Source organism: Mytilus trossulus, chromosome 12 (genome assembly GCF_036588685.1).
Source record: "Mytilus trossulus isolate FHL-02 chromosome 12, PNRI_Mtr1.1.1.hap1, whole genome shotgun sequence".
Classification (NCBI taxonomy): domain Eukaryota; kingdom Metazoa; phylum Mollusca; class Bivalvia; order Mytilida; family Mytilidae; genus Mytilus; species Mytilus trossulus.
Window position 1 is genome coordinate 9,015,700 of NC_086384.1, and position 27,990 is coordinate 9,043,689.

General features: G+C 31.3%; 3 protein-coding genes across 4 annotated transcripts in view; 2 read left to right on the forward strand and 1 right to left on the reverse strand.

The window, feature by feature from the left end:
• The window catches only part of LOC134693259 (polyamine-transporting ATPase 13A3-like), a 111,464-nt gene that overhangs the window by 34,652 nt on the left and 48,822 nt on the right, over positions 1 to 27,990 (forward strand). The window lies entirely within an intron of this gene.
• LOC134693258 (uncharacterized) lies at positions 576 to 26,675 on the reverse strand. The gene is made up of 11 exons (XM_063554004.1): positions 26,229 to 26,675; positions 9,293 to 9,409; positions 8,752 to 8,858; positions 7,267 to 7,392; positions 6,265 to 6,590; positions 5,136 to 5,357; positions 4,006 to 4,204; positions 3,194 to 3,323; positions 2,301 to 2,432; positions 1,657 to 1,724; positions 576 to 741 (listed from the first exon to the last, which is right to left on the reverse strand). The coding sequence occupies exons 1-9, from the start codon at positions 26,400 to 26,402 to the stop codon at positions 2,379 to 2,381; spliced, it is 1,455 nt and encodes a 484-aa protein (XP_063410074.1). The 5' UTR covers positions 26,403 to 26,675; the 3' UTR covers positions 576 to 741; positions 1,657 to 1,724; positions 2,301 to 2,378.
• On the forward strand, positions 7,513 to 24,184 carry LOC134693257 (uncharacterized). 2 transcript variants are annotated; one of them, XM_063554003.1, is made up of 12 exons: positions 7,513 to 8,126; positions 10,184 to 10,278; positions 14,927 to 15,306; positions 15,976 to 16,053; positions 16,700 to 16,806; positions 17,763 to 17,852; positions 18,837 to 18,913; positions 19,690 to 19,808; positions 20,668 to 20,727; positions 21,734 to 22,290; positions 22,985 to 23,063; positions 23,873 to 24,184. In XM_063554003.1, the coding sequence occupies exons 2-12, from the start codon at positions 10,185 to 10,187 to the stop codon at positions 24,041 to 24,043; spliced, it is 1,812 nt and encodes a 603-aa protein (XP_063410073.1). In that variant the 5' UTR covers positions 7,513 to 8,126; position 10,184; the 3' UTR covers positions 24,044 to 24,184. The 2 variants fall into 2 exon arrangements, with proteins under 2 accessions (XP_063410073.1, XP_063410072.1); XM_063554002.1 differs by having other exon boundaries at positions 7,515 to 8,126; positions 9,940 to 10,278.

Sequence of the window (27,990 nt, forward strand, 5' to 3'; positions counted from 1 at the left end):
GTACATAAGAGTGTTCATATATTTATTATTTCCAAGAGGCATAACTCTTTTAAAAATTATTTATCAGCACTGATTTCCAAATCAACGAATACATTGCTGATATAGACCTATGAACCAGTGTTAAAAAAATTCTGGCAAAATTTGTACACATGAAAGCAACAACAATGCAATTCTCCATATAGTTAATGTTTACAAGGGGCATTACTCTTAAAAAATAATAAATTGCCACTGATTTACAAACTTGACAAAGACTCAATTTCCATTTATTTATATTTATTTAGAATATTCCTTTTCACTGAAAAGAATAATTGGAGCAAAGACACTTGCATTGGCGGATCCAGGGGGGTTCCGGGGTTGGAACCCCCATGTTTTTGGCCGATCAATGTATTTGAATGGGGTCATATGGTTGGACCCCACCCACCCTTTTTGTCCTTGGTTGGGAACTCCCCCTTTATAAAATTTATTTAATTGTAATTTCTCCTTTAAAAATAACTTAATGATATAAACACTAAAAAAAGTTTGCTATAGAATTTTTGATGTTTTGTCCCATTAAATAAGTAAAATGTATTTACCTGTAACCATGTATGGCTCTTTGTTCCTCCAACAATTTTCGTAAAAAGAGTTGTAGGAACAACACCAAAATTTAGGGGCACTCTCAACTGGTTAAGTCTTTGGTCTGCTTGGTGCTTCTCTGTTGGTGTCAACACATAGGGAGCTTGAGGCAGTTGGTTCTTTGGAAATCTTAAAAAATAAAAAAACGTGATATAAAATATTTATTAAAAGGAAGTTTTTTAAACTCTCCAGCAAAAATATTACATGTACTGCAAATTCATAAATTTTTGGGTGCATTTAATTTATTACTGCAATATTGGTAGATGGACATGTAGACTAAGGTTTGCAAGTTTGGGAAAATCTGCATACAGACTTTTTTATAATTTTAAGACATCAGAATTTAGCGATACTCGACTAATTACATTATTCGCATTAAGGAATAGTTTCCGAATTTACAGTTTACTGCCATAGTTCTATTAATTATCCCATCACATTTTGAAAAACAATTTGTTTTATCATTTTTAATTGTCCTATATGCACAAATGTTGAGTTAAGCATAACCATACCAAAAGAGGTTTAAATGCCCATCCACAATATTAAATAAGTAGTTAAACTTGTCCCCTGTTATTTCATTACACCAAGATCCCCCCTTTCCACCCAAAGTGTGAGGGGTCAAAACTCTGTGTAATGTAAGATGGGTTTTTCTGGTTATCTTTTCCAGTAAGTTTGTTTATATTTAAACTGATTGCACGATGACATAATTTTTTTCTCTCTCAGGCTACTTAAGGTGCTACCTAACACTACAGGGAGATAACTCTGTAAAGTCAGCTAAACGTTTTAATTACATTGTGTTGTAAAGGGAATATTAAGCTTCTCAATGATCAAAGTTGGGGTTAGTCAAACTGCTATATAACCAGTGTAATTTTGCTGTCAAAATGGTTGGTTCAAAATTTTTAAATTTTTTTATATTTTTGTTAAACGGTCAAAGAAAATACATTGTCCAAATTTTATGAAAATTAAATGAGCAAAATTAATTTTAGTGAAAGTGTTGGGTACCACCGTAATTTTAATTTCAAAAGAATTTGAAGCCAAATTTAAACTTACTTAGTCTCAACTACATCTTCAGAAGAGGTTTGCTCTTTTCGTGATCTTTTCTGACCAATGGTCTTCTTCTGAAACACAAATAAAGGAACAATTAAAAACTTTTATACGTATGTATTATAAATGAACTTAAAAAAGAAACATTTCAGGATTGGAACACTAATGATTTAATCTTACGATATAGTATTTTCTTATCTAATGCTCAAAATATGTAAATTATTCCAAGTATACCGACATATTACTCCGTTGATGGCAGCTGACTCAGGTTTGCTTTACACATTATTTTTTTATAAATATAACAAGATTATACAGGCATCCTTACACAAAAAAAGCTTTCTATACATTTGAAAATAATCAACCTGTACTGATTGGACAATTTTTCATAATGTTTTAACAAAATTTCGCAAGTCTATAACATGCCTGTGCTCAACTAAAATTGAAAGAGAAAACTTTGTCATTGACAACATCACAAAATGCAACATCAAACCTAGTATTTACAGAAAAAAAAAATCTATGTAAAAAGTTAAGGCTCTGCATTGATGACTTTAATTTACCTATAATTGCTTTCATTTGGTCTTTTGTGGAGAGTTGTCCCATTAGCAATCATACCATATATTCCTATTTTTGTAAAAAAAATTATACATTACCTCCTGTGCATATATTCTGTATACAGCATCTGGACACAACTCGGTACTTCTACCACAAGATCTTTCAGCTGCTCTCACTTAAACGTTGTCTTCATCGCCATTGATAAGCTTGATAATGTGTTCTGCTACTACCTGAAATAAATGTAAATTATTCAAAACCATTCTTAAAAAGTGGATAACTAACTATTGCATACATAGTACCAAAGTTTATACTGATTTAAATTTATATATATGGTACCAGTGCATTGATAAAAATAACACATTCATTTGTATTAGGTTATGTTTTAGATAGTTATTACAATTTGATATATGCAACTTGTCCCTTGTATCACTGACCTGCTGATGATTTTTTAAAGTTTTTAAAATCTTTTAAGTAAAGAAATGCCTTACTTTACAATTGCGACTATTATTAAAACATACAATCACAAATCACACTACTCCCTTACTTCCAATTCATATAAAACAAAAATAAATGAATTGCCTCAGGCAATCATATGGTTTTGGATACAGACATTTAGGGATGATTTCAAAACCATCTCCATTCAAATATGAAGCCTTGTGAAAACACCACTCATACAGATATTTCATGGCAAGATTCAAACCTGTTCATATTTCTTAGTTTTCACTTTCCATTCTTATTTGCATTACAAACGATAAAAAACAGAATTTAAACAAAAATTAAATAAAAATTTGAAGCCATTTAATGACCCATTGACAGTATACTTTGGTGAAATTGCAACAAATTGGTATATGGACTATTATAAAAGAGCACTATTCTGGTGGCACCAGTGTATAATTCCAACTCCCTTGATTTACATATTATTTGTGTTCAACACAGAAGTGGCACTTAGACTAGATGCTGATTTAAGTTTAAGTTTTTAGTGATTTCTTACCTTAATTGCATGCATTGGCTCTACAGGAGCATTCTTCTGCTGAAGGTCCAATCCAAGTCTGAACCAGTGGTTGCTACCATAACGTCCAGTGTGTTGAGTGATGGCTGTTGACAAAGTCTGTGTCTTTTTCCTGTAACAGTAATTATTTACAGTTTTACTTTTCAATATTTGAATTTTTGAATTTTAAATCATGACAAATATATAACGGTATCAGTATTATTGACAACTACAGAAAAATTACTTGATTTTAGATTTGTCATGATTGTTGCGTCTTCAAAAAGAATGGATAAAAAAATGATCAGTTTATCATTAGAATACAGAAACATAATGCTAGAAGATATATAAAAGTCGTATTCAACCGTTATAATTGTTTTTTAAAAACAATTAAAATTAAAATCATTGCAATGATAATGGTGATAATGGTATTAATGTGTTTTACAGTCAGTAGCAAGTATTACATTTAAAAATATAATTAGGATTATCTTTACATAAACAAGTCTGAATTGAAAACTACATTCATGACCAATAAATAAAACTGGAATTTCTATGTGCATGTAAAGCTTTTTTTTGGTTGAAGGGTCTGAATACAGCACAAACAACAGTTTCTAATTACCGACCAAAAAAGTTTAAAGTATAGTTTATAAAAACACGTTTGATTAACAGGTGAAACAATTGATGTTCTTAAACCCTGCCGACTGACATAAACCATTGCCAAATAAATTGATCACAAGATGAAACATGGATCTTAATTAAGAGCTGTTAATTCTGTTGTATCTGAAATTTTCACAATAAAACATTTCACATGAACTTACCCTTCATTCTGTCCTTCATGTTTTAACAAGTCAAGGTATCTGGCATCACTAATCTCAACATTGGAACTTCGAAGAGTAACAGTTTCTTCTTCTACTAAACCAGATGGAAAAGTTGTATCTTGACGAAGTGCATCATCTGGGTGTAGAAAAATTCGTCCACCGGGGTACACTGTCTTGTCAAGTATCTTACTATGTTGACCTGTAAGATAAAAACAACATATACCAACTAATAATCTATAAATCAAACTCAATGGATGATAAAAATGCAATATTCATTACCATTCATGTATCTTGTTATTTATTGATTTCATGTAAAATGTTGGGTTGTCAAATCTTTTTATCATCAATTTAGTAAGCAAATTAACATGAAGAAATAAAGTAGTTTTCATTAAAACTGTTCAAGAAAATATCATTCAAAGAAAACTTGATTCCAGTATATAAATTGATACATTAAAAAGAGATACTGTCTATCAATATAGTCTGCCTTATGCTCCTCGATTATGAAGCCAGTAATTACAGCTTTTCTCTTACAATATTATTGTCAGAGGCGGATATAGTGGGGGGGGGGGGCAGGTGGCCCCGGCCCCCCTTCTGAGAAAAAAATTTGGTTGCTTATAAAGGGAATCACTGAAGCGTGACGGAAGCAGGCCCCCTCTTAGGCAGTCAGTGGGCCCCCACTCATGAAAATTTCTGAATCCGCGACTGCATGATTGTATGCAATTTCAATATATTTTCAAAGGCATCATTAGCAGTTAAGCTAGTAATTTAATACCTAAATTATGGGAAACATGCTTATTTACTCTTTCCTTTTTACTTATGCCATTTTGAAAGAGCACATTGTAATGAATCATCCTTGTTTACTTAAATCTAAATCTGACCTTAACTTCAGATTGAAAATTTCAATTGAAACTCTGTTTTGGGATACAATTGAAACACTTTATTTTTGTTTAAATACATATGTAGTCTGGTTTGTTGTCTCTTTGGCACATTCCCAATTTCCTTTCTCAATTTTATAGTACTGTTTAGATGCTGTTTTTTGTTGTCAGATTTCGGTCCAAATGAGATATTTATATATCAGCAAACTCTAATTAATAGCATGAATATTAAAAAAATATTTTTTTTTAATTTACCTTGCATGATGCAGTGACTGCAGGAGTTGAGGGCATTCTGTTGGACACGATTCTGCTCCTTAGCTATACCCGGAACATCACCAACCATGTACAACAGTCCAACTCTGGTCATTTCTAGTTGTTTGCTGGCAGCATTGTAAACTTGTAACCCATCTTTTAGTTTCACCAACTCATTTACCAGGATCTCGTTGTAAAGATTTAACTTTTTAGGTGCACGAGGTCCTGAAAGAAAACATAGCATTTTATTGTGTGTCCAAATTTGATAATATTTAATTCCCAATTGAATGCTGCTGTGACTGACACACAATCTGGGCTGGATTCTAAAAATGTGAAGTTATACTGTCAAAATTATGAAGAATTAACTATCTTTAGGACAGGGTTGTAATCACAATAATTTATTTGAAGTATTTTTTTTTAACTAAACAGGCCTTTCTCAATATCACAAAAATTAAATCACATTCAAAATTTAGTCCAAAATAACAAATTTGCAATAATGAATGCACACTAGAATTCCTTAAGTAACAGAAAAAGTATAAGCTGGTCATGTTCTAAATGCAAATGCTTCAAATACTATAAGCTGTAAAATTTGAAAAAAACAGTTGCGCTATGAAGTAGTGCATGGTATATATATATATGCTGTCAATATTTCAATGCAGTTGGATAACTTCTCAATGTAATATCAGAAATTCATGATAAATTCTAGAAAGGTGTTTTTAATAGACATAAACTAGTCACCAACATGTTTGATGATTGTGAGTGGGTCTCATTAGGGTCTAAGCGTGACTCGGACTTGGCAATTTTTTGTAAGAGTGACACTCGAAAGTCAAACTATTGTGCTGTGAAATGGGAAATGAAGTCTACACGGACACGGGAAATTCCAAAAAAAAAGAGAATTGCTCACGTACATAGTGTAAGCGGGATACCGGAATCTCACAAAACAGTAAGCGGGATTCAGGATCAGAACCCCCCAAATGAGACCTCCTTGTGAAAAAACAGGAAAATCCCCCCTTTTTGGGAATAAAATTCAAAACTCCAAAACCTAAACTAAAATTTAAAATGGGCAAACAAAAGAACAACAGAATACCATAATCATCCCATAAATGGGTGTATAAAAACTAAATAAAATTACCAGATATTAGTCCTAATAACAGAGTTGTACCAGTCTTAACTCTCATGTGTGCTGGGAGGTTGAGGATTAGTCCAGTCTGTGCCCAAATGCTGTAGGTTCCTTGAGTTATAATATGGTGGAATGGGTTGAAACCATCAGAACAGTAGGACAAGGCAATAGCTTTACTTCCCATCTCTGTCACAAAGGCATTCCAGCTGGATGAGTGGTGCAGATCAGATACAAAGCGGCTTTTCTGTGGTATGGTGTCCAATAAAGTTGTGACTTTAGCTAATGTTGTTACCTCTTTAAGCTGTTGAAGCCTTGGTCCAATAGGAATGGTGTAATACCTGCGGGAAATTAAAATAAATTATTGATGATTTATATCTTTCTGACTATCAGCTGGGACATGGTTAATGTTAACTTTATAATAGCTCTTAATTAAAAAAAAATGTCCAGTAACACTACAAAAAATATGGATTTGGAAATTGATACTATATATCATAAAAAACGTATAAGTTAAGGAAGAATATAAGCTAAAAATAGGTCATGGAACTCCTTCTTCAAGGTAGTTGATGTGAAAGAAATAGGCAAAAAATGGCTTTCAAAATTTATCATACATTTAGCATTGGCATTAATAATCAATCTTTTGCAATATCCAAATTTTATAACCTTCAGGCCAATTATAGCCGACTGTGCCGTATGGGCTTTTCTCATTGCGGAAGACTGTATGGTTTCTTATAGTTGTTTCATTTGAAATCATACTACATCTTCTTTTTTATATTCATAACTCCTGGATAGTGAAACTTGAACAATAAGTCTCCATTTTGTCATCAGTACATTTTGTACCAACATTTAAAAAATTTTAAAGTTTTTGTGGCTCATTCTAATATTTATTTGTTATCATGGTTATGAAACTTCAACAAGTGAGTACTAGTAAAAAAAGATAATGTTTCTCGGTCTCATTGGCATATATACCCATTAATTTCTATATTATTTGTTTTTTTATAAGTTTATTTCACTCACTTTGTTCCATGTGAACGGTCTTTATTGCACACTTCACAGGTCTGTCGATCTCCAAAGCGATACTCTTCACAAGAACATATGGTGTGCACCTCATGGCCTACAATCAAGTCTTTTGTAAGACGGTCACTGTAAAAGGTTACAAAAAAATATTTATTACTTAAACCTTTGTGACATAGAATCTTGTTAGAGACTATATATATATACATCAGAGGTGGATATAGGGGAAAAGTGATTGTTTTTTTACGTCAAAAGTTCTAGCGGCCAGTCAGCCGGGATTAGCGATAAGGTGTATTTTATCATCAGTACCAACAAATTTTATTTTAACTTTTTTTTTCCACAATTGTAATTTGTGTATTCTGATTGGTAAAAACCTAGTGCCCATAGAGCTCCATTACAGTGTAACCACAGGGGTTTGCAGGGGTGGATCCCGAACTTAAACACACCCGTTCCCGGAGTCCCGATAAAGGTCCTATCCCCCCTTTTAGCTAAAAAAAAAGTAATAATTTAGGGAAATAATTCAGAAACGTTTCATATACACATTGGCAGATCCTTTCACTGACTTACAATAATCACGATCGCCATATTTACGATCATTTTCAATCGGAAGTTAAAAAAGAACTCATTCAATCACACGGAGATTTTTTGCTGAAATTACCCTGGAGACAATTTTCGTTTTAAACTGTTACTGCCGCAACTTTTAGGGAACCGGATTGTGGCGGGAACTTCAGTTATCGCCCCAGACTTCCGTTAAGTGGAGACACCGATTTAGAAATGTCTTGCCAAATACGGCGTAATACGCCAAAAGTACCATCTCCCAAAAATTAGTAATTATAACTGAAATGTATCCAGTTCTTTAACTGGTAACTGTTTTAGTCACAGTGTAAAGTGTAATCCATGTAGTCCCTATAAAAAGGGGGGAGCGGGAGTCGATACTTCCATCGCAGAACCACGATTGACGTGTTCGTAGGCAATTTCTGATTTATAAAACGTTCCCTCTGTAGAAACATACAAATAATCAGCGTGCACTGTGGGATCTTGAAAAAAGGTGATGGGGTTGACCCTTTTTCTTTTACTTTAAGGGTCAATGAGTTTGAATGGGAACAGTTTGACCACTCCCTCTTCGATCGTTATCCTGGGTTTGGAAATAATGGTTAAAAAAAATTAACTGCTGTGGATAGTAAACAATGTTTTGAGAAGAGAATGTAAGCTACCCAATATTAAGAAATAAAAGAAAAAATGTGTATTTTGGAAAAAGTGGAAGAACGAAATTAAAGTACCTTTTCCTATTAATATGGCCTCAATTTCCTTGTAAGTGGATATGTGAACTCTAAAATGTTATGTCCTTGTTTGTTCACTAGTGACTTTTATTGTTGCATTCAACAACATATTGAAAATTGTTTAGCTTGTCTTTCTAAACATCTAACTTTATTTATCTGATATTAAAACACTGCTTCCATGTGTTCTCAGTTTTCTGAAACAACTTACATGTCATGTGTTGTCTGTGGAAGAATATTGTCAGTTGGAGCAATCTTTTGGAACAGAAGGAGTAGCTCAAGAAGATCTTCCTCGCTTATGCTGTACTTATACTTCAACTAAAATTGAAAAAAAAAAAGAAACTTTTAGACTGAATTTTCTAGATAAATTAAAATGATTAACTGCATTAGTTAAATTTTTCAAATAAAAATTATTATGCATAGATATTAATTATTAATTGCAAGGCCACCAGTTGTATTTATATAACTAACATACATTCATTCTTATTATTTAATTGTTATAATTATCAATTTGATCCATTCATGAATTTCAGTTTTGGATTGATATCCTTTTTTTTTGGTGAAAAATAGTGGATGTTTAAAGGAATTTACATGTAAATAGAATTTAAAAGAAGTTTGAAAGATGAACTTTTATATAAATAAAAACACTAATAAAAAATTTCCAAAACAATTAATTTTGGTACCTGGTGACCTAGTCATGGATTTGTAGATATGTTGTTAAAAATCAAAAACATTTATGTAAATTGATTTACCTTTAGTATTAATGTTATGAAGGTTATCTGTGAAATATCTGTCTGTTTGTGCACAGGCCTTCTGCGAGAGTCATCTCTGTTGTGAAGGAGACGTCCAAGACCTGTTAAGGGTTGCTCCTACAATGTTAAACATTAAATTTAACATTTAATTTGAAATTGGAATTATTTGTTATATTTAAAAGTCAAAAAGATTTGTTCAAAGGTGTTCCTATAATATTATATATGCAAATACTTCAAATTTAGAGAAATCACCTACTTTTATAAATCAGAAGCTCCTGGCCAAACACATGAATAAATGACATGATTTTGTTTTTTTACTTATAATAAATTATCTCATTTACACACTCACTTTTTTTGGAGGGGGAGGGGGAGGTATAATTTCTATTCATTATATATTTTACTTTATATATATTGCTTCTTTAAAATTTAATAAATCTTGTCTCTGACACAAGAAATATCTTCTTCAAAGAAAAACTAAAGGTGTGAAACATCAGCTAATAAATCATTAAAAGTCTTTGAGGTAACAGTTTTATTAGACACTGTGTATTTCTCCTAATCCTTAGCGATTAAAAAAAGGTGTGAAACAATGGATTAATTAATGTTTTACCTGTTGATGATGATACTTAATTGGAACCTGTGTAATAAAGGTGTGAAAAGGGTACCAATAAAACTTACCTGAAGATGAGGGAATTGCAGTAAATAAGCACTGCTATTTGAACCAATCAAAATCAAGAATTTAACTGAACATAATGAAGACAACCAATCACAAATGTGCTTGTCCAAGTGGGAGGGATTTATGAAAGATGATAATATTGTGGAAATAGAGGAATTATGTTATTCTTAGCTTTCAACCGAACCGTAAAGCATGAATTCTTCACTTATTTCAACAAGTATGTTTCCTGAGTATTTACAAGAAGACACCATGTATGATGATCTTATGTCAACAGACCAAACTGATACAGATGAAGCAGATGATAGACAAAAAGGTGAGTTGTACTTTACTTTTCAAGCTATTTTTTTTTTCCATGGATCACCAAGAATTTTTATCGTGAGTCTCACTACAAATTCTAGGGATCACATATAACATATTAAACACATACAACACCTATTGAACAGCTTGGTGCAGTATGTCATAAAGGTGTATAGAAAAAAATAATATTCAGAAAAATAACTTATATAAGTTATATTTAAATAAGCCTCGTTTTCAACATTACTTGTATAGGTAATTTTAATTGTTACTTGTTTAAGTAATGCCCCTGACTGATAGAGAAAGAAAGGGATATTAACTAAAAAATGAAGAATATATGTATAAGAATTAAGAACCTAAATATGAAAAATAAACAATCATTAAGACCAAAAAGAGATAAATAGGGAAATAATACCTGTATGACCATGAATACACCTTATTAAAAAAGATGATCATTTATATGTATAAGAAATTGAGTGTAGAGAATGAATATGCTCAAATTTAATAAAGAATAGCAAGTAACAAAGGCTTAGAAATAAAGAATAGAAAAAATCAAAGGCTTAGATATAAAGAATAAAAAATAGCAAAGGCTAATATAAAATATAAAGAATAGAGAAAAAAGTCATTTGAGGATGCTAAAATAAGGTAGATACTATATATTAATATAGGGACTAAAATTTAAAGAATGAAACATAATGACAGGAGGTGAAATAAAGAGAACTAAAGGGCTGAATATAACAATTGGAGAAAGATTCGGGCATATATTAAGAATATAAAATAGCAGGGGTTACTATATAAAGAATGGTAAAAGATGGTGTCTACAGTGGCAGATCCAGTTATTTTAAAAAGGGGGGGGGGGTTCCCAACCCAGAGTAAAGGGGGGTGGGGGGTTTCCAACTATATGCTCCCATTCAAAGGCATTGATCGGGCCAAAAAAAGGGGGTTTTTAACCCCCCCAACCCCCCCTCTGGATCAGCCACTGGTCTAAGATATAAAGAATAGAGGGAGATCGGCTATATAGAAAGAATAGAAAGTGCAATGAAATAATATATAAAGAGTAAACAAATAGTTTGGCACCAAATATAATGAATAGAGAATGATTATGGCAATGAGATAGAGAAAAGAGAATTTTAAGGGTTTACAGATTAAAGAAAAAGTCTATAAAGCAGCAAGAATATTAACATCCAAAATTATAGGTAACAGAAATGAAGGACCCCCAACCAACCATAACTTGGTATATAACTTTATTTCAGGATTTTTATGTTGCTGTCTTTTTTTTAAGAGCAATGTTAAGTACTAATTTCATTCCTTTCATATATTTAAATTTTTTAAGACATTAGTTAATTTAGTTAAGCCTCATGTTTTCACCAACATGTATTCATTAACCATGAGGATTTAGAGACCCCCCCTTTTTTTCTTGGAAAAATTTGGTTGATTATATAGGGTATCATTGAAGCATGACTGGAGAGGGACAAGCCTCCTCTTTAGCAGATAGTACCCCACCCCTATGACAATTTCTGGATCTGCCAATGTTCATAATAAATCACAACAATACTTAAAAGTTTGTAACGGAATATATCGGGGAACAGTTCAAGTGTTATTAAAATTCCAACTTGTTTGAAAAAAAGGTTATATCTGTTTGATATATTTTAAAATAGCTCACATAACTAATAGCTTCACTCAGTTAATTCTGTAACTATAAATGAATAAAGAAAACATAAACTGAAACCACTGTTTTTGTGGTTATAGTTTAATTGTATTCTCAAATTGAACAATGTAAACTAAAACATATAAAGGAAATAGAGCATCAATGCGACGCGACAAATGACATTAAAAAAATACAGTTATTTTTACGCAAAATGTGATGCTATCCAAAATTTCTGGGGAGAACACTGCACTTAGGAAAGATTTCTATGCATTTTACAGATAAAACTTACAGATATAACTATAAGCCCACATTTTCCTTTATTTGAATTATTCCCCCTCAGGTGTTTCATATTTCTATAATCTCAGACTTATATAGTGGTAACTTTTTGATTATATTTATTACTAATGTCCAAAGTTCGGACAGAGTATATAACTTTATTTATCCTATTTTCCTGTTACACTTGTTGTAAAGCAAGGCTGAATTTTATTGCAGACATTATTGTCGTTTTCTACGTATATGATCATGATGATGAAGTCTCAAATTGCGCTATTCAAATAAATTTCTTATAGGCCGATCAAAAAGGGGGGGGGGCTGCCTCGGCTGCCCCTTCTCCCCTTCCTGAAAATCAAATATTGTTAATTTTATAGGGAATCACTGAAGCATGACCAGAGCAGCCCCCCCCCCCCCCCTCCCCCCTAGGTCAGTCAGTGTTCCCCTTCCCTTTACAAAATGTTCTGGATCCACAAGTTACTTAATGAATGTTCAGAAATTTGCAATAACTTTTAATGTATTTTTAAAATCAGTTAAAACAGCTCTTTATTGGTGTTTTTAAGCCAAAAAAAAATCCAGCCTATTGGGGAAACATTTGTAAAAACCTAGGAATTAAAAAGTAATAAGAATACTGGTTTGAAATTCTGAAAAGGTAGTTTTCAATTATAAATGCAGTAACATTATTTTGTTTTCAAGTGTATTAAATTTAAAAAGAATTTGTACACCAACTCTTTAGACACTAAGAAGCATAAATAGACTGGCGAAAAATTAATAGTACAGGTTTAAATTTATAAGTTGTCATTCCGTCTTTATTTGCAACCTCTTACATGGAAGCCAACATATTCTTTCTGATCATTTTCTATAATTATTTATTACTAATGTGGAAAAAAGGCTTTTCAACAATGTTTGTACATTTCTATATTTATAGTTAAAATAATTTAAGCATAAAAGCTTACAAAATTGGACATATTTTCCATAGCAATCCTTGATAAAAAAAGGAAAATGATAACAAAAGTTGCATAAGAAATTTAAACTAATGAAATTTTAAATATTTTTGTCAGAATTAAAATACAAGAGGACTAAATCAGGTTAAATTACCTTAGTACAGGTGTGTTTTACAGGTAAAAAGAAAGCCAACTTTCTTAAACTCGTGTATAACTTTTATAGTGAATTCAGAGGGCCTTGTGATTTAAGTTTTACAGGATGTTATATTATAAATGGATGTTAATTAAAATTTGGCCAGGTGTGACCTTTTTAATAATTGTGCCTCAGGCAGGATGTATTACAGTGTACTTTACAACTTAATCAGAATTATTTTTTTAGATTTTTAGTCTTTTTTTAATAAATTTAAATATATATATTCCAAATTATCATAAGAGTATAAAGATTAATTAATATGCAACGCCTATGTAGTTTTGTTTAGAAATTTTGGAAAATCATATAATGTTCACTAATTGTTAATTTTCTTTATTGAAGAAAAGTTTGAGGATTTAAAATAAAAATAGTCTACCAAGAATAGATTTTATTTTAGGTTCTTGTTTAAATTAATATTACTTTGTCATCAATTTTTACATTTTAATATGGATTTAATTTTTTTTAAATTAGCATGTATGCAATAGTTTGTTATTATGTCAGCACAAAGGGAGCCATTAGCAATTGGCCAATGTTCATTGGTTTTCAGTTGAATAAGCATAAGGGCAACTCATTTCCATAGAGAATATTTGACCCTACCCTCAGTCACAGTCTATTGACCTTGACACTTTGGCTAAATTAATTTACATGTATTAGTTTGAGATTATAATTTTAGAGCAGTTTAAGATGAACTGCTAAGTCAATGATATTTGGTAAGCTAATGAAAATTTAAATTAATCAATAGTTATCAGAAATTTATATGTGACTGTCACGTTTAAAAGACAACTCTGGTATGAACTGACTTTGAGAAATACTCTAGTTTTCATGACCAATGATGCAATGAATTAAGCATTTCCACTGTATTTTATGCATGTTAAAAAGTTACAAATTGAATTGTTTTAAAATGGCAATATTGATATAATTATAACCTTGCGGTTAAAATGCAATCAGCCACACAGTACGATATATATGTAACCAGATGCTCCACAGGGTGCAGTTTTAAACGACCGAAGAGTTTGAACCCTGAACATTGGGGCAAGTATGGACACAACATTCAAGCTTCGGGATATCAAAGAACCCCAATTATTAAATTTTTGATGAAATCAAACAAAGCTTAATTTTGGGCCCCTTTTTTGGCGCCTTATTCCTAAACTGTTGGGATCTCAACTACCAAAATCAATCCCAACCTTCTTTTTGTGGTCATAAACTTTGTGTCAAAATTTCAAAGATTTCTATTCACTTAAACTAAAGTTACAGTGCGATAACCAAGAAAATGCTTATTTGGGCCCTTTTTGGTCCCTAATTCCTAAACTGTTGTGATCGAAACTCCCAAAGTCAATCCCAACCTTCCTTTGGTGGTCATAAACCTTGTGTTTAAATTTCATAGATTTATAGTTACTAATACTTAAGTTATCATGGTTATAGTGCGAAAACCAAATGTCTTTGAACGACGACGACAGGTGACGACAACGCAGACGCCAATGTGATACCAATATACGACCAAAAATTTTCAATTTTTGCTGTCGTATAAAAAAATTTCAGCACAGTTTAGACATTTACACTAAGTAGGCCTACATGCTTTAAAAATCAGTTGAAAAGGTCTTTATTTCTTTTTCAGTATATACACCGCAGGCTATGCACCCAGGTACACAGCCAATGCCAGGTAATTACCAGCAAAGCCAGTATTACCAGTATGCATATGATTTTAACAGACCAGCATTCTACCCTCAGTGCCATCCTAGCAATAACTATCAACGAGCACAGATGATACATAATGAGCCATATGATCTAAACAGACAATCCCCAGACTTGCCAGTACCAGCCAGATACATGTATGAGATGAATGTCGATGTCATTGCCAGGAAGCAGCATGTTCCAATGGCTGCATGGGCTAAACCCACACCCCTAAATATGGCTAACCTGATTGATTCGTCTAAATTTGAGCATGTGTCACCTGCTGCCAGAGACAAAATATTAGCAGAAAGAAGCTTATTTCAGGTGTGTTTAATAGATATTATTTGTAATTTTATTTATTTCATTGCGAAAGGAATGAAAAAAAGTTTATGCTTGGGTTTGCTGTCCAATTATCGTGGCCAATAAAGGTTAAATATTACAATTTTGAAAAATTGTACAAAAATGAAATTGTTGAAAGTAGAATCTTACATTGAACCAGCTTATGAGTGGAGATATAATATATTTTTATATAAGATAAAGAATATTAAAAAATATAATGGCAAATTCAGTTATTGGGCAGTGATGTTCCTCAGCACAAAATGGAAAAGGTCAAAACATTGAGTCTTAAACAATATATAATATAGCAAATGATAGTTTGTCTAGAATGTAATAACATCCACTAGAAAAATTGTTGACAATATATTATATATGTTATTCCAAAAGTGATAGTAACACATTTTATTATAGTTAATTTATATTATGGATGAAAAATGGTTCTTCAGCTGAAATATAATTTCAAATTTGAAAATAAAGTTTAAAAATAAGTTTATTATTACTAAAACAACTAAGGTTTAGTATTCATGAAAATATTAAATAAAAAAACCGTAAAAGAAATCTTATTTAGTCATCATTATATATAACCCACTTGAAATAATCAAAAAAAGATATATTGTGAATAATGTTTACTTATTTCATGTTTAAATTTCATTCCAGTACTTTGTTAGAAAAGTTGTCGAGGAAACAGGCCTACGGACTGTGAAGGGAGAGGCCTTCAACACTTGTCTTCAGAAGGTATAAAATATTTTCTTTTTTCTTATATAATGTATGTCCCAAAAGGGGGTCAGTCCCTTTTGCCAATGCAAAGTATGATGAATTGAAAGTGATGTATTGGCGGTTAAGCTAATTTTTCATAAAAAAAAATTTTTGATGTCAAAAGTATTTAAGTATTTTAATATTTTAAATATTTCTCACATTCTGCACATGTTAATTTGCTCGTTTTGCTAGCTCTCCATTATAAATGAAAATTAATGTCCCTCATAAGGGAGACAACTGAAAGAGGGATCTATAATTACAGGGTCAATTATGTGAATTGGCAAATAGCCTATTGGGGACAATTAACTTTAACCCCCATCTACATCCTTGCTTGGTAAAAATTGAATATTGTTATCAATTGTAAGTTATGTGAATTATAACCTGACAAAGACAAAAATGTGAAGTTTTAACAAACATAAATTGACACTGAAACTGTCAGATAGAGATTCAATAAGCAAAACAGATCTTCATTTCAGACAATACCAAGGATTTTCATTAATTTATAGAAAACAGGTAAAATGGATAGGTTGTACCATTCTATATTTTTTGGTTGAATATTTTTCATCTACAGATTTTCTACTTTAAATTTATTTCTATTGTTTAACTATATTTTATTAAATTGTAGCTTCAAGAATATATTCCCAATCTCTCAAGAGAGCGTGATGTGATTCGTAGAGTGAGAGAATCAGTTAGAAAGAATATTAACTACAGACGGAAAAAAGAAGCAATGTAGTGAGTATTTATAATGTATAGTTTACTTTATAGTGATTTTTTAACAAAAGTAAAATAAATTGTTTGCTATTAAATCACAATTAGAATATGAACATGAAAATTAAGTTGATCCTGAAATTTATAGGTTTTTTTCCTGAACAAACTCAAATGTTTATCATATTTGGGATTATTTGGATATATATGCTAACATATGCTAAAATTTATGCAGAACAAGAATGTGTCCATAGTACACGGAAGACCACTTGCAATATCATTTTCTATGTTTAGTGGACTGTGAAACTGGGGTAATAACTTGTAATTTGGTCTTACAATTCTTTTTTATATGAAGAAGGCCATTCATTTCTGGATTGAATTGTTTTACATTGTTCTTTTACAGCTGTATATAAGGTATTGGCTTTGCTCATTGTGGAAGGCCGTATGGTTTTCTATAATTTGTTAATTTCTGTGTTATTTTGGTCTCTTGTGTAGAGTTGTCTCATTGGCAATTATACCACATCTTTTTTTATATATGTACTAAGTTTTGGGACATCAAGTTCATAGAGCTACCTTGACCATAAACTTTAACATGAAGCAGGACAGACACATGCACAGACTAAAAACATAATGCTCCTGTTCTATTGTAGGTGGGGCCTTAAAAAAATGTCCAGTTGATTTATCATTTCATTTACTGTATAACAGACTACTTTCTAATATACGGTTGAGACAAGAATACCAATTGATTTCATGGTAAAAATCGCAAAAGTGAAGAAAGTAGTTAATTAAAATGGTCAATAGAGAATTTTTACTAGACTTGTCTATACCATCATGCCCATCAAATACATTGCAAAGAATAATCCTACTGATATTGGTATAAGGTCTTTTTTAAAGTAAGTAAAATAATGAACTGTATTGTTCAAAAAGTCAAAATTTCCAAAAATTATACATAAGTATATAAAACTTATTTATTTAATTTTCAGTGGTGAAAAGATTAAGCCAGCACCTAGCAGAAAACCAACAGATTACCTTAACTTTGATGACCATCTGTCTCCAGATGCTTTAGAATTTGGGTAAGTATTTTCAAAATTTCAGCTGATTAAACTATTATTTGCAGTCTAAACCATCATTTGCAGGGTAATTTATTATTTGCATTTAAATCACACAATCTTATGACTTGAAGTTTTAAACTGACAATTAAGTTTCTAATACACTAGCCAAAGGGCCAAGTGAGCTTTTCTCATCACTTGGCGTCCGGCGTCGTCCGTCGTCGTTAACTTTTACAAAAATCTTCTCCTCTGAAACTACTGGGCCAAATTAGACCAAACTTGGCCACAATCATTATTGGGGTAACTAGTTTTAAAAATGTGTGGTGTGACCCGCTAAACCAACCAAGATGGCCGCCATGGCTAAAAATAGAACATAGGGGTAAAATGCAGTTTTTGGCTTATAACTCAAAAACCAAAGCATTTAGAGCAAATCTGACAAAGGGTACAATTGTTTATCAAGTCAAGATCTATCTGCTGTAAAATTTTCAGATGAATCAGACAACCCGTTGTTGGGTTGCTGCCCCTGAATTGGTAATTTTAGGGAAATTTTGCTGTTTTTGGTTATTATCTTGAATATTATTATAGATAGAGATAAACTGTAAACAGCAATAATGTTCAGCAAAGTAAGATTTACAAATAAGTCAACATGACCAAAATGGTCAATTGGGTCCCTAAAGAGTTATTGTCCTTTAAAGTCAATTTTAAACAATTTCTATAAATTTGTAAATTTTTACTACCGGTAACATTTTCCACAGAAAATACTGGGCCAAGTCATAATTGTAAGCAGCAAGAATGTTCAGTAAAGTAAGATGTACAAACATATCACCATCACCAAAACACAATTTTTTCATGAATCCATCTGATTCCTTTGTTTAATATTCACATAGACCAAGGTGAGCGACACAGGCTCTTTAGAGCCTCTAGTTTTATATATATGTAGATCCAAAATGTTCATCGTAAGTCTATGTTTTGAATGCATTTAAATAGTGTTTTTTTTTTACATTTCAGCAAAATAGTGTGTGTTACCTTCCAAGGGTTTCCTGTGGGTAAAGCCAAGATAGCTGCATATCCTTCAATTGAATATGGTATGTACTTTTTTTGCTGGTTATGATATGTTTTCCACTTGACTCTTTATGAACATACATTATATGATATCTATACCTCCGATTGTAATGCACTTATGACTATTTATAAAAAATAAGATGTAGCATGATTGCCAATGAGACAACTCTCCACCAGAGATACACCTTACAGCCTTCAACAATGAGCAAAGACTACAGTATAATCTGCTATGTAAGCTGCGAAATGACAATGTAAAACATTTCAAATGAGAAAACTAGCAGCCTTATTTATGCACAAAAAATAAACAAAAGATTGACATTTACACGTAAAACTGCCACTTTTCTATCAAGCAGCATGCCCTTTTCAAATCCTGGCTGGAACACTATTTTTTTAAGATTCAGAGAATTTTTACTTATAAGTTATTTTAATATGAAATGAATGTCACATTTTTCTCAAAAATCTTTGGTTGAAGTAATGAAACAAGAGTTAAAAATCTAAACATGAGATCCTGCATTTTGATTGGTTGATATTGGATTATGAGTACAAAAGTTGACCTCAAGGCTAGATCATCATGAGAGCTTGCTATATATGATGAACACATTTAGCTTTTCACTTAACGAACTTATACTATAATAACTACTTTTATCTGACAGTATCCACAATTATGTTAAATTATTTGTGATCTTTCATTTTTTATTTCAAAATTGTTTCTGCATTAAAATGATTTTCACTTGCGTGACTTTTGAAATTTACACAAAAAAAATTGTGTCATTGTTTTAACTGAAACTTTATTTGTTAGGAATGAGCGATGACGACAGAAAAGACTTTGCCACTATTCAGCTCGAGTTGAAGAAGAAAAACTCCAAGGTTGATTACTTGCCATGGCATAAAGAGAAAAGAAGTTGGGAACAATTAGGAGTAAGTTTTTACAGAAAGTATACATTTTCAGGAGACCGTAAGAAACTTATGGTAAAACTGGTCTTTTAGTTTAAATTCAAATTTAAATATAATAGTATGATGAGGAAAATCAGTATACATAACAGTTGTACCTATATAGCTACCGGTTTTAAACTGATATAGTTATGATGTAACAATGTAAAAGCCTTATTTACCACCAAGTTTTCAATTGAATATGCCTCAAGGACAAGTGCACTGACCCTTAATTTTACACCTGCATTTTTAGTTACTTCATTTATATACTACTTAATATATAAGCATTGTTTTTTGTTTATTAAAGCCTTTTGTTTTGAAACAGAATGAAGTGGTTGGCTACTTTTCACATTTTGTACAATTGTCAAACCGTAGGCGTAGTATATGCAATTAATTGTACAAAATGTGAAAAAAAAAGTTATATATGTAGGACAAACGGGTGCTTCACTATATCAACAGATGCTATTGAACTTTTCAAAAATATGCACAAAGAAAACAGAAGATCCAGTAGCCAACCACTTCATTCAGCACAATCAAAAGTTTAAAGTAAAATAGAGTATTTGGAACCGAAATTTACAGATAACTAAAGAAGCCATTTGGATAAAAAAAAATGAGAACCTGAAGGACTCAACACAATGTAGAAACGTAAAATAAAAATATTTCTATTAAAAAAGAGAAAACTTAGCAAATGTATGTTTAGTATATATATATTATAACCAATGTATCCAAGGGATGTAATTGTTGCTTCAATGTTGTAATTTATTCCAATGAAAAAGTCAGTAAAGTATATAATAAAGAATACACAATATTAAACATGAATTTCTTATATGTTTTGTATATATTATAGAAAGGATGCAGAACAGGATGGAGAGTAGAAGATTTGGTGCCAGTTGAAAGATACGATGAGGTAAGTCAGTGCTCTTTTAAACACAGTGGAAATGTTTATTTGTCTATGAAAGGTCAGGTAAACTACCCTCCTTTAAGAGTAGACAACTTCGACATATAACCAACCTTTCTGTGTGAAGGAAGGTGGGTAGTATACCTTACCTAACAATGACTTCATAGTTCAGCTAGCAAGCAAGCTAATCAAAGATATTCAGTAAACTTTGCCTACACACTTAATGCAATCAGCTGCAAGTGTTCCTGATAAATTTAGATCCAGGAAAGTACTTTATCGACATGAAATGTGTTGTTTGTTCAAATTTATAGCAAAACATAAGTGTGATTTCAAATAAAATGTCAGATGGATCTGTCATTAGAATAGACAATTCTCTGATTGTTACATGATACACACATGCTCAATATCCATGCTTTTTTGTTGATTAATTACTTTAAGGTGACAATTGGTAAACTACAGCTTCGAAACACGAAAATTAGGAAGCTGCCATTTTTGGCACAAGACAGAGGAAAACATTTGACAATTATAAGATGAAATTTGATAAAAAAAATGATAAAATTGTGCACAGAAGACGACGTTTATGATATACATGCATTGGTTAAAATTAGATAAACATTTATTTTCACCAGTCACTCATTTCATATGACTTCAAGCAGGTTAATATATAGAAAAAATGTAAAAACCAAAAAATTCAAAATGGTGGATATTGTAATATAAAAAAAGGGTATGTTCAGTAGGGAATCCAGAAATTTTCATAAGTGGGCTTTAACTGCCTAAGAGGAGGCCACTCAAGTCATGCTTCATTGATTACCTACATAATCAACCAATGCTTTCCAAGAAAGGCGGAGGAACCCTCTAAATTCGCCTATGTTATTATCATATCTGAATAAGAAAAAATCTTTAAAAAAAGTACTTTTATGTCATTGAACATCCAAGAAATAAAGTTTTTATAAACTTTCAATGGTTTTTTTGGAAGAAAGAAGAGACAAATTTTACAAACCATTTTTCTTTTCAGTTTATTAAAGAATCTGCTAAGAATAAGAGAGATTTAGAGAGAGCAAGAAAAAGGCAGCGCAAAGATACACCAGAAGTAGACCCAGAACCAGTAGTACCAGAACCAGTAGTAGCAGAACCACCAGTAGTAGAACCAGAAGTACCAGAACCACCAGTAGTAGAAGCAGAAGTACCAGAACCACCAGTAGTAGAACAAGAACCACCAGTAGTAGAAGCAGAAGTACCAGAACCACCAGTAGTAGAAGCAGAAGTACCAGAACCACCAGTAGTAGAAGCAGAAGTACCAGAACCACCAGTAGTAGAACCAGAAGTACCAGAACCACCAGTAGTAGAACCAGAAGTACCAGAACCACCAGTAGTAGAACCAGAAGTACCAGAACCAGAACCAGAAGTACCAGAACCACCAGTAGTAGAACCAGAAGTACCAGAACCAGAACCAGAAGTACCAGAACCACCAGTAGTAGAACCAGAAGTACCAGAACCAGAAGTAGTAGAACCAGAACCAGCAGTAGTAGAACCAGAAATAGAAGCCGACCAAGATGTATCAAAAACTATAAGGTATAGTTCTTTTATTTGAGTTTTGCCAATTTCATAACTTTATTAAAACTATCAGACATTTAATAGAAAAGAAATATTAAGTGAGCTTATTTATAATAAATACTACCCATAAACCAAAACTAGAAAATCTCACATTTTTTTATATTAAAGTCACAATACTCCAAAATGTAAAGTCAGAAATTCAAAATGCATAGAAGGGAACTTCAGTCAGTAGACACTATAAAAATCGTATAGTCCATCCGGTTAAAAACGGACATAAATATACATTAAATCACCATATAGACAGACTATTTATTGAATTTTGATTGTTATTTATATTGTTACAGTCAAATTATACTAGATACTAAGGACATACAATGCTGACGAATTCAGAGGCAGATTTAGAGGGTTTTTCAGAGGGCCCAGGCCCCCCTTTTCTGTAAAATAAATGGTTGATTATATAGGGAATCACTGAAGCATGACTGAAGCAGGTCAATCCGAGACAGTCAGCCCCAACTTATGAAAGTTTCTTGATCCACCACTAGAATTGTTTACAAAGGGAGAATTATAAAAGTAAAAATAATCATCATTTGAGTTTTATTTAATCGCATACAATCTTGTATATTTAACAGACTATAGTCAATGAATTTTCCATTGCTAGATTACGTATTGTATTTGGGAAATTGAATTAAAACTTATTTTTTTGTAATTTCAGATATGAACTGCATGACTATGTTGAAGTTATTCTTCACTCAGAGAAAAAGAATGGAACCAGTAAAAAATTCTATGCAATGGTAAGTTTTATAATTGTAAAAATAAAATCACAAAAATACTGAACTCGGAAGAAAATCAAATCGGATAGTCCCTTATCACATGGCAAAATCAAATGACAAAACGCATAAAAAACGAATGGACAACAACTGTCATATTCATGACTTGGAACATGCATTTGTATGTGTAGAAAATGGTGGAATAAACCTGGTTTTATAGCGCTAAACCTCTCACTTTGTACGACAGTTTCATAAAATTCTGTTATTTTTACAACGATGCATGAACTAAACAAACAGTCAAAATATGGGTACAGCAGTCATCATCATGTTACAATCTTAAAAGAAACAATTTAACAGAACACCAAAGAATTTATCAAATTAAAAACACATTCATTGCTTTGCATGCCTGATGTCAGAAAATTTATACATCACATAGGAAGAAATTTTGTTATTTATACAAAAATATTCAATACATACACCAAAAGAGGTATATACTGATATAAGTATGAATCATGTTCCTCACTGAAATATTTGATTTCTCTGGAGAACATTTTACTAGATTAAAGGAGATTAAGTTTTGTGCTAGGTAAGATATCAAAAGTATCGATTTTGAATGCAACACGCACATCTTTAATTCAGAGACACTTGAATCAATATGGAAAAGAGCAATAAGATTTAATATAAAATTATCATGAAAGAAATACCAGGCAGACATTTCAAATACAAATCTTTACCTTGCATAAACAGAAATATTTGATATTGATGATGAAATTGACCGTCATACTTGTATTGAACAAACTGTAAAAATATATCTATTATTCTGTTCTTTAAAGGTTATTGACATACAGCCTTTGGAGGTTAAATTTTTAAAAGACACCAGCTTAAAATGTGTAAAGATATGGCCAAGAATTCAGGACACAAGTGTGATAGACCATTGCAATGTTATCCGTCTTTTGTCAACACCACATCTGGACCAAAGGGAAAGACTTCATTTTAGTGACTAATCATACTTCAAACATGTTTAACTTCACTCATGTTGGACTTTATATCTTGTATAATCTTATACAGGATATTCAACTTGTTATTGTTATTATTGTTATTTTTGTTATTGTTATTGTTATTTTTGTTATTGTTGATCAATAGTTATAGTGATAACTAAAATAAAATACATTCCAAGTACTTTTTGTAGCTAGTTCTTAGTATTGAAAAGGAGCTATATTGCTCATACTTCATACTGGCCGGCAGACAGAGGACAAAAGTCATGTTTCTATTGAATATACTATAATTTAGTCACTGTACCTTATTCCTCCATGTCATTGCCTTAATTTGATTTAATAAAGAACCTAATTATATTGTTTTTGCAACAGGACAATGAATGAACAAAAATTCAAGTCAATATTTGAGATTTGCAATGTGGATTGGATCTAGATAAATCAGATCCTTCATTGTTTACACTTTCGTGAGAAATAGTACCAATTTCATTGATCTATAAAAAAAGAAGATGTGGTATGATTGCAAATAAGACCGCTCTCCACCAGAGACCAAAATGACACAGAAATTAATAATTATAGCTGTAACGAGTATGTTACACATAAACCAACGACAAACACTGAATTACATGTTTCTGACTTGGGACATGCACATCATGGCATAAATAATGTGGCGGGGTTAACATGTCAGCGGGATCCCAACCCTCCCCCTTACCTGGGACAGTGGTATAACAGTTCAACATAAGAAATGAGTATCTTTCGGTCATAACTGTCATGATTTCCACAACTTTTCTTGCAAGAAAGAGGAATCACACATAATGTGTTTGAGTTAAACATATTAGAGGGATCCCAACTCTCCCCGTAACCTGAGACAGTGGTATGACAGTACAACATAAGAACCAAAACACTGTTAGTATCACTCATTTTAATAAGGGTAAGAAAGATGGCCATTCATTTCTGTTGTCTGTATTTTTCATATGCTTTTTAAAAAGGACTTTAGGTTTGCACTGTTTTCTGTCTCTATATTCGGCATATCAGTCTTCCCACTTTTTTTTTGTGTTTGCAGATAATGATTTGGTATCGTGAAAAGTAACAGATCAATTTTTTCTGGTCTGATGATTTTGAGCAGAGTTATGGTCCTTGAACTTACCAAATTCACTGAATTATACGGTTTTCTACATTTTTTGCATTGTGCTTGAAGATTATGTGTATATAGTTTAATTATGACAAATTACACATGTTTATTTTGGTCTGATTATTTTGTGCTCTTTTAGACTTTGAAAATTCACTCCTATAAATAGTTTTCCACACTGTTTTTGGTTGTCGCTAGAAGATATTCCCATGAAATTTTCTATACAGTTACACTGTCAAAAACCAGTGAGCATTTTGTTCCAGAGTACAAATGTATTAACTTTTAACCGGTAGTGAACTTTGTCCGTGCCATGCAATATTCAAAATGTTTGTAATTTTAACTACGATTAGTCTATTTTTATAAATTCTTAATATTTAAGATACTTTTTTTTCTATTCTTTATTTTGTTGTCCACTTTATTCTGGTTTATAAACATAAAGATATATATCTTTTAGTCCCGGCTATTTTTTTATTCTTAAAAACTGTCCTCTATATTTCCCTTATCTTCATATTTAAGCCCTTTTATTCTCTAATATACATTTTTTTGTAATCCCTTCAATTTCTATTCTCTATATTTTCACCTATAATTTGCTAGTATTAATATTTTATACCTTTAATCGGCTATTATTTTTCTTATTTAGAACTCAATTAATATGATCATTTTTATATACATTGGTATTTTCAATCTGTTCATTATCTATTCTTTTATTATCCCCTATATTTCTCTTCTTATTTTAGCCTGTATGATTCTATAAAAAAAAAAATTGTTCTATGTATTCTCTTTTCTATTATTTAAGCCCTTTCGTTTTCTTTATTTTAGACCACTATTTTCTATTTGTTATATTTTTTATTCTTTTTATCCTCTATTCTTTCTTTTTAGTCCCTTTAATTTCTCTTCTTTATATTTTTTCTTCACCAATTATTCTTTATAACCTCAATTCTATACATATTTTCTATTCTTTTTAAAGTCTAAATTAGTAAATATTATTTTAAGTATTTTTTGGTGTTAATGGTTATTTTTTTGGAATATTGTCAAAATAAATACGGATTGTATATTGATCTCACTTACCCTGGTTGGTGTACTCTTTAATGGGATAAACTGTTGTAACCATCTGTAGTCTGTTGGTTGAAAACCCTGAGCAAACATGCGGTTTGCGTGTTCCCAAGTAGTCTTTACTGTGAGTCTTTTACCACCAAACGGAGCACACAAAACACAGAAACATGTTGTAGTTGAAGTATCCATTTGAAATAATAATAAAGGTATGAGAACACTGGTACTAAATGCTCTAATTAAATAGTGAGTTTGTTTACCTGATTAGCAATCACTGACATGTGTAATGTCAACAAACTGAACACCTGTAACTTTCAAAGGGGGGGGGCGTTGATTAGTTGATTAGTTAATTGGGTTTAACAACATAACAATACACCATGGCCAGTTACACAACTGCCAAATGTGGTTTCTTGGCAGTTGCAGTAAAAAAATATATATATTAAAAAATACAGATAAAATAATTTGCAGCATTAAAAATATAAAAAAAAAAACAAGGTGTATTCAATTGTTTTATATTCAATCCAATTTTATCAGAAGAATAAGAAAGAAATTTTAATTAGAGCATTTTCTTGATGTTTTTAATAATACAATTCGGTTTGATAAATGTAAACATAAACATTGATTGTTTCGTTTCATCATTTGAATAAACTTAATAAATTAAAGATAACCTTGAAACCATAAAATTAACGAGACTACGCACAAGTACAAGCGTAAAGAACGATGTAAAAATTAAATTTCATGTTAGTGATTTTTTTAATTACGAGGTCAAAGTGTGAAACACCAACTGAAATAAATGTTAGTACGTTAGTGAAATAAATAAAAAAATATAAACACAATAGATCAACGAAACTAACTATCTATCGAACGAAAAGAAGGAGAAAAGGAAGTACGTTGATTGTCCTTAAACAATAACTTTTTGCTGTAAAAAAAAAAACCAAAATAAATTAATTAAATTTTAAATGAATGTTTCGATTAGGACAATTTACGTTTCCTGTAAAATAAAATCAATTGTAAGCTTTTGTACCAAACAAATATATGGGAAAATAAGAAAAGAATGTTCTTCAATACGTTTCTCACAAATACATTTTAAGTTTAAAGATTTGCGCAACGTTCCACTTCTTCGTATATCACCGTATTCTTCTTAAATTGGTATACCGTTGCGCAAATCATTAAACTAATATAATATTTTCATAATCTTGCAGTATTTTATATTCTGAAGGATTCATTACAAGTTAAACTCGCTTTTTGGTCCTATTGATAGATTTTTATTAAGATCACTCCGCACGCATTAATTTTAAATGCTTGAAATTAAATGCTGCTTACAAAATTTGCACGTTAGAAATTTATAATTAAAAATCAATTTGTTTAAATTTGTTTTAAAACTTTAAACTTCTAAATTGAAAATTTCTGATAGTTCAATCAAATAACTTTCCTTTGATACGGAACTTTTCTTAATTGCCTATATTTTTTAGCTCACAGATTATATAATATATTCTTTGTACTTTACTGCCAATAACAACATTTAACTAGGGATATGACTAAACTGTTTATTTTATTTACTCAGTTTATACGAAATTAGTTTCCTATACCAATTAGTGACATATACAATACAATTAAACATACTTTCCACAATTGAAGTGAACCAATTAAGAACAAATCGGCATCTACTTACCCTTTCTTCATTTTAATTATAACTAATTAAATGATAGTGAATTCATGTTATAAAATCTTAAAAAAATAAAAATGAAGAACAGTACTAACATATGTATGACAGTACGAC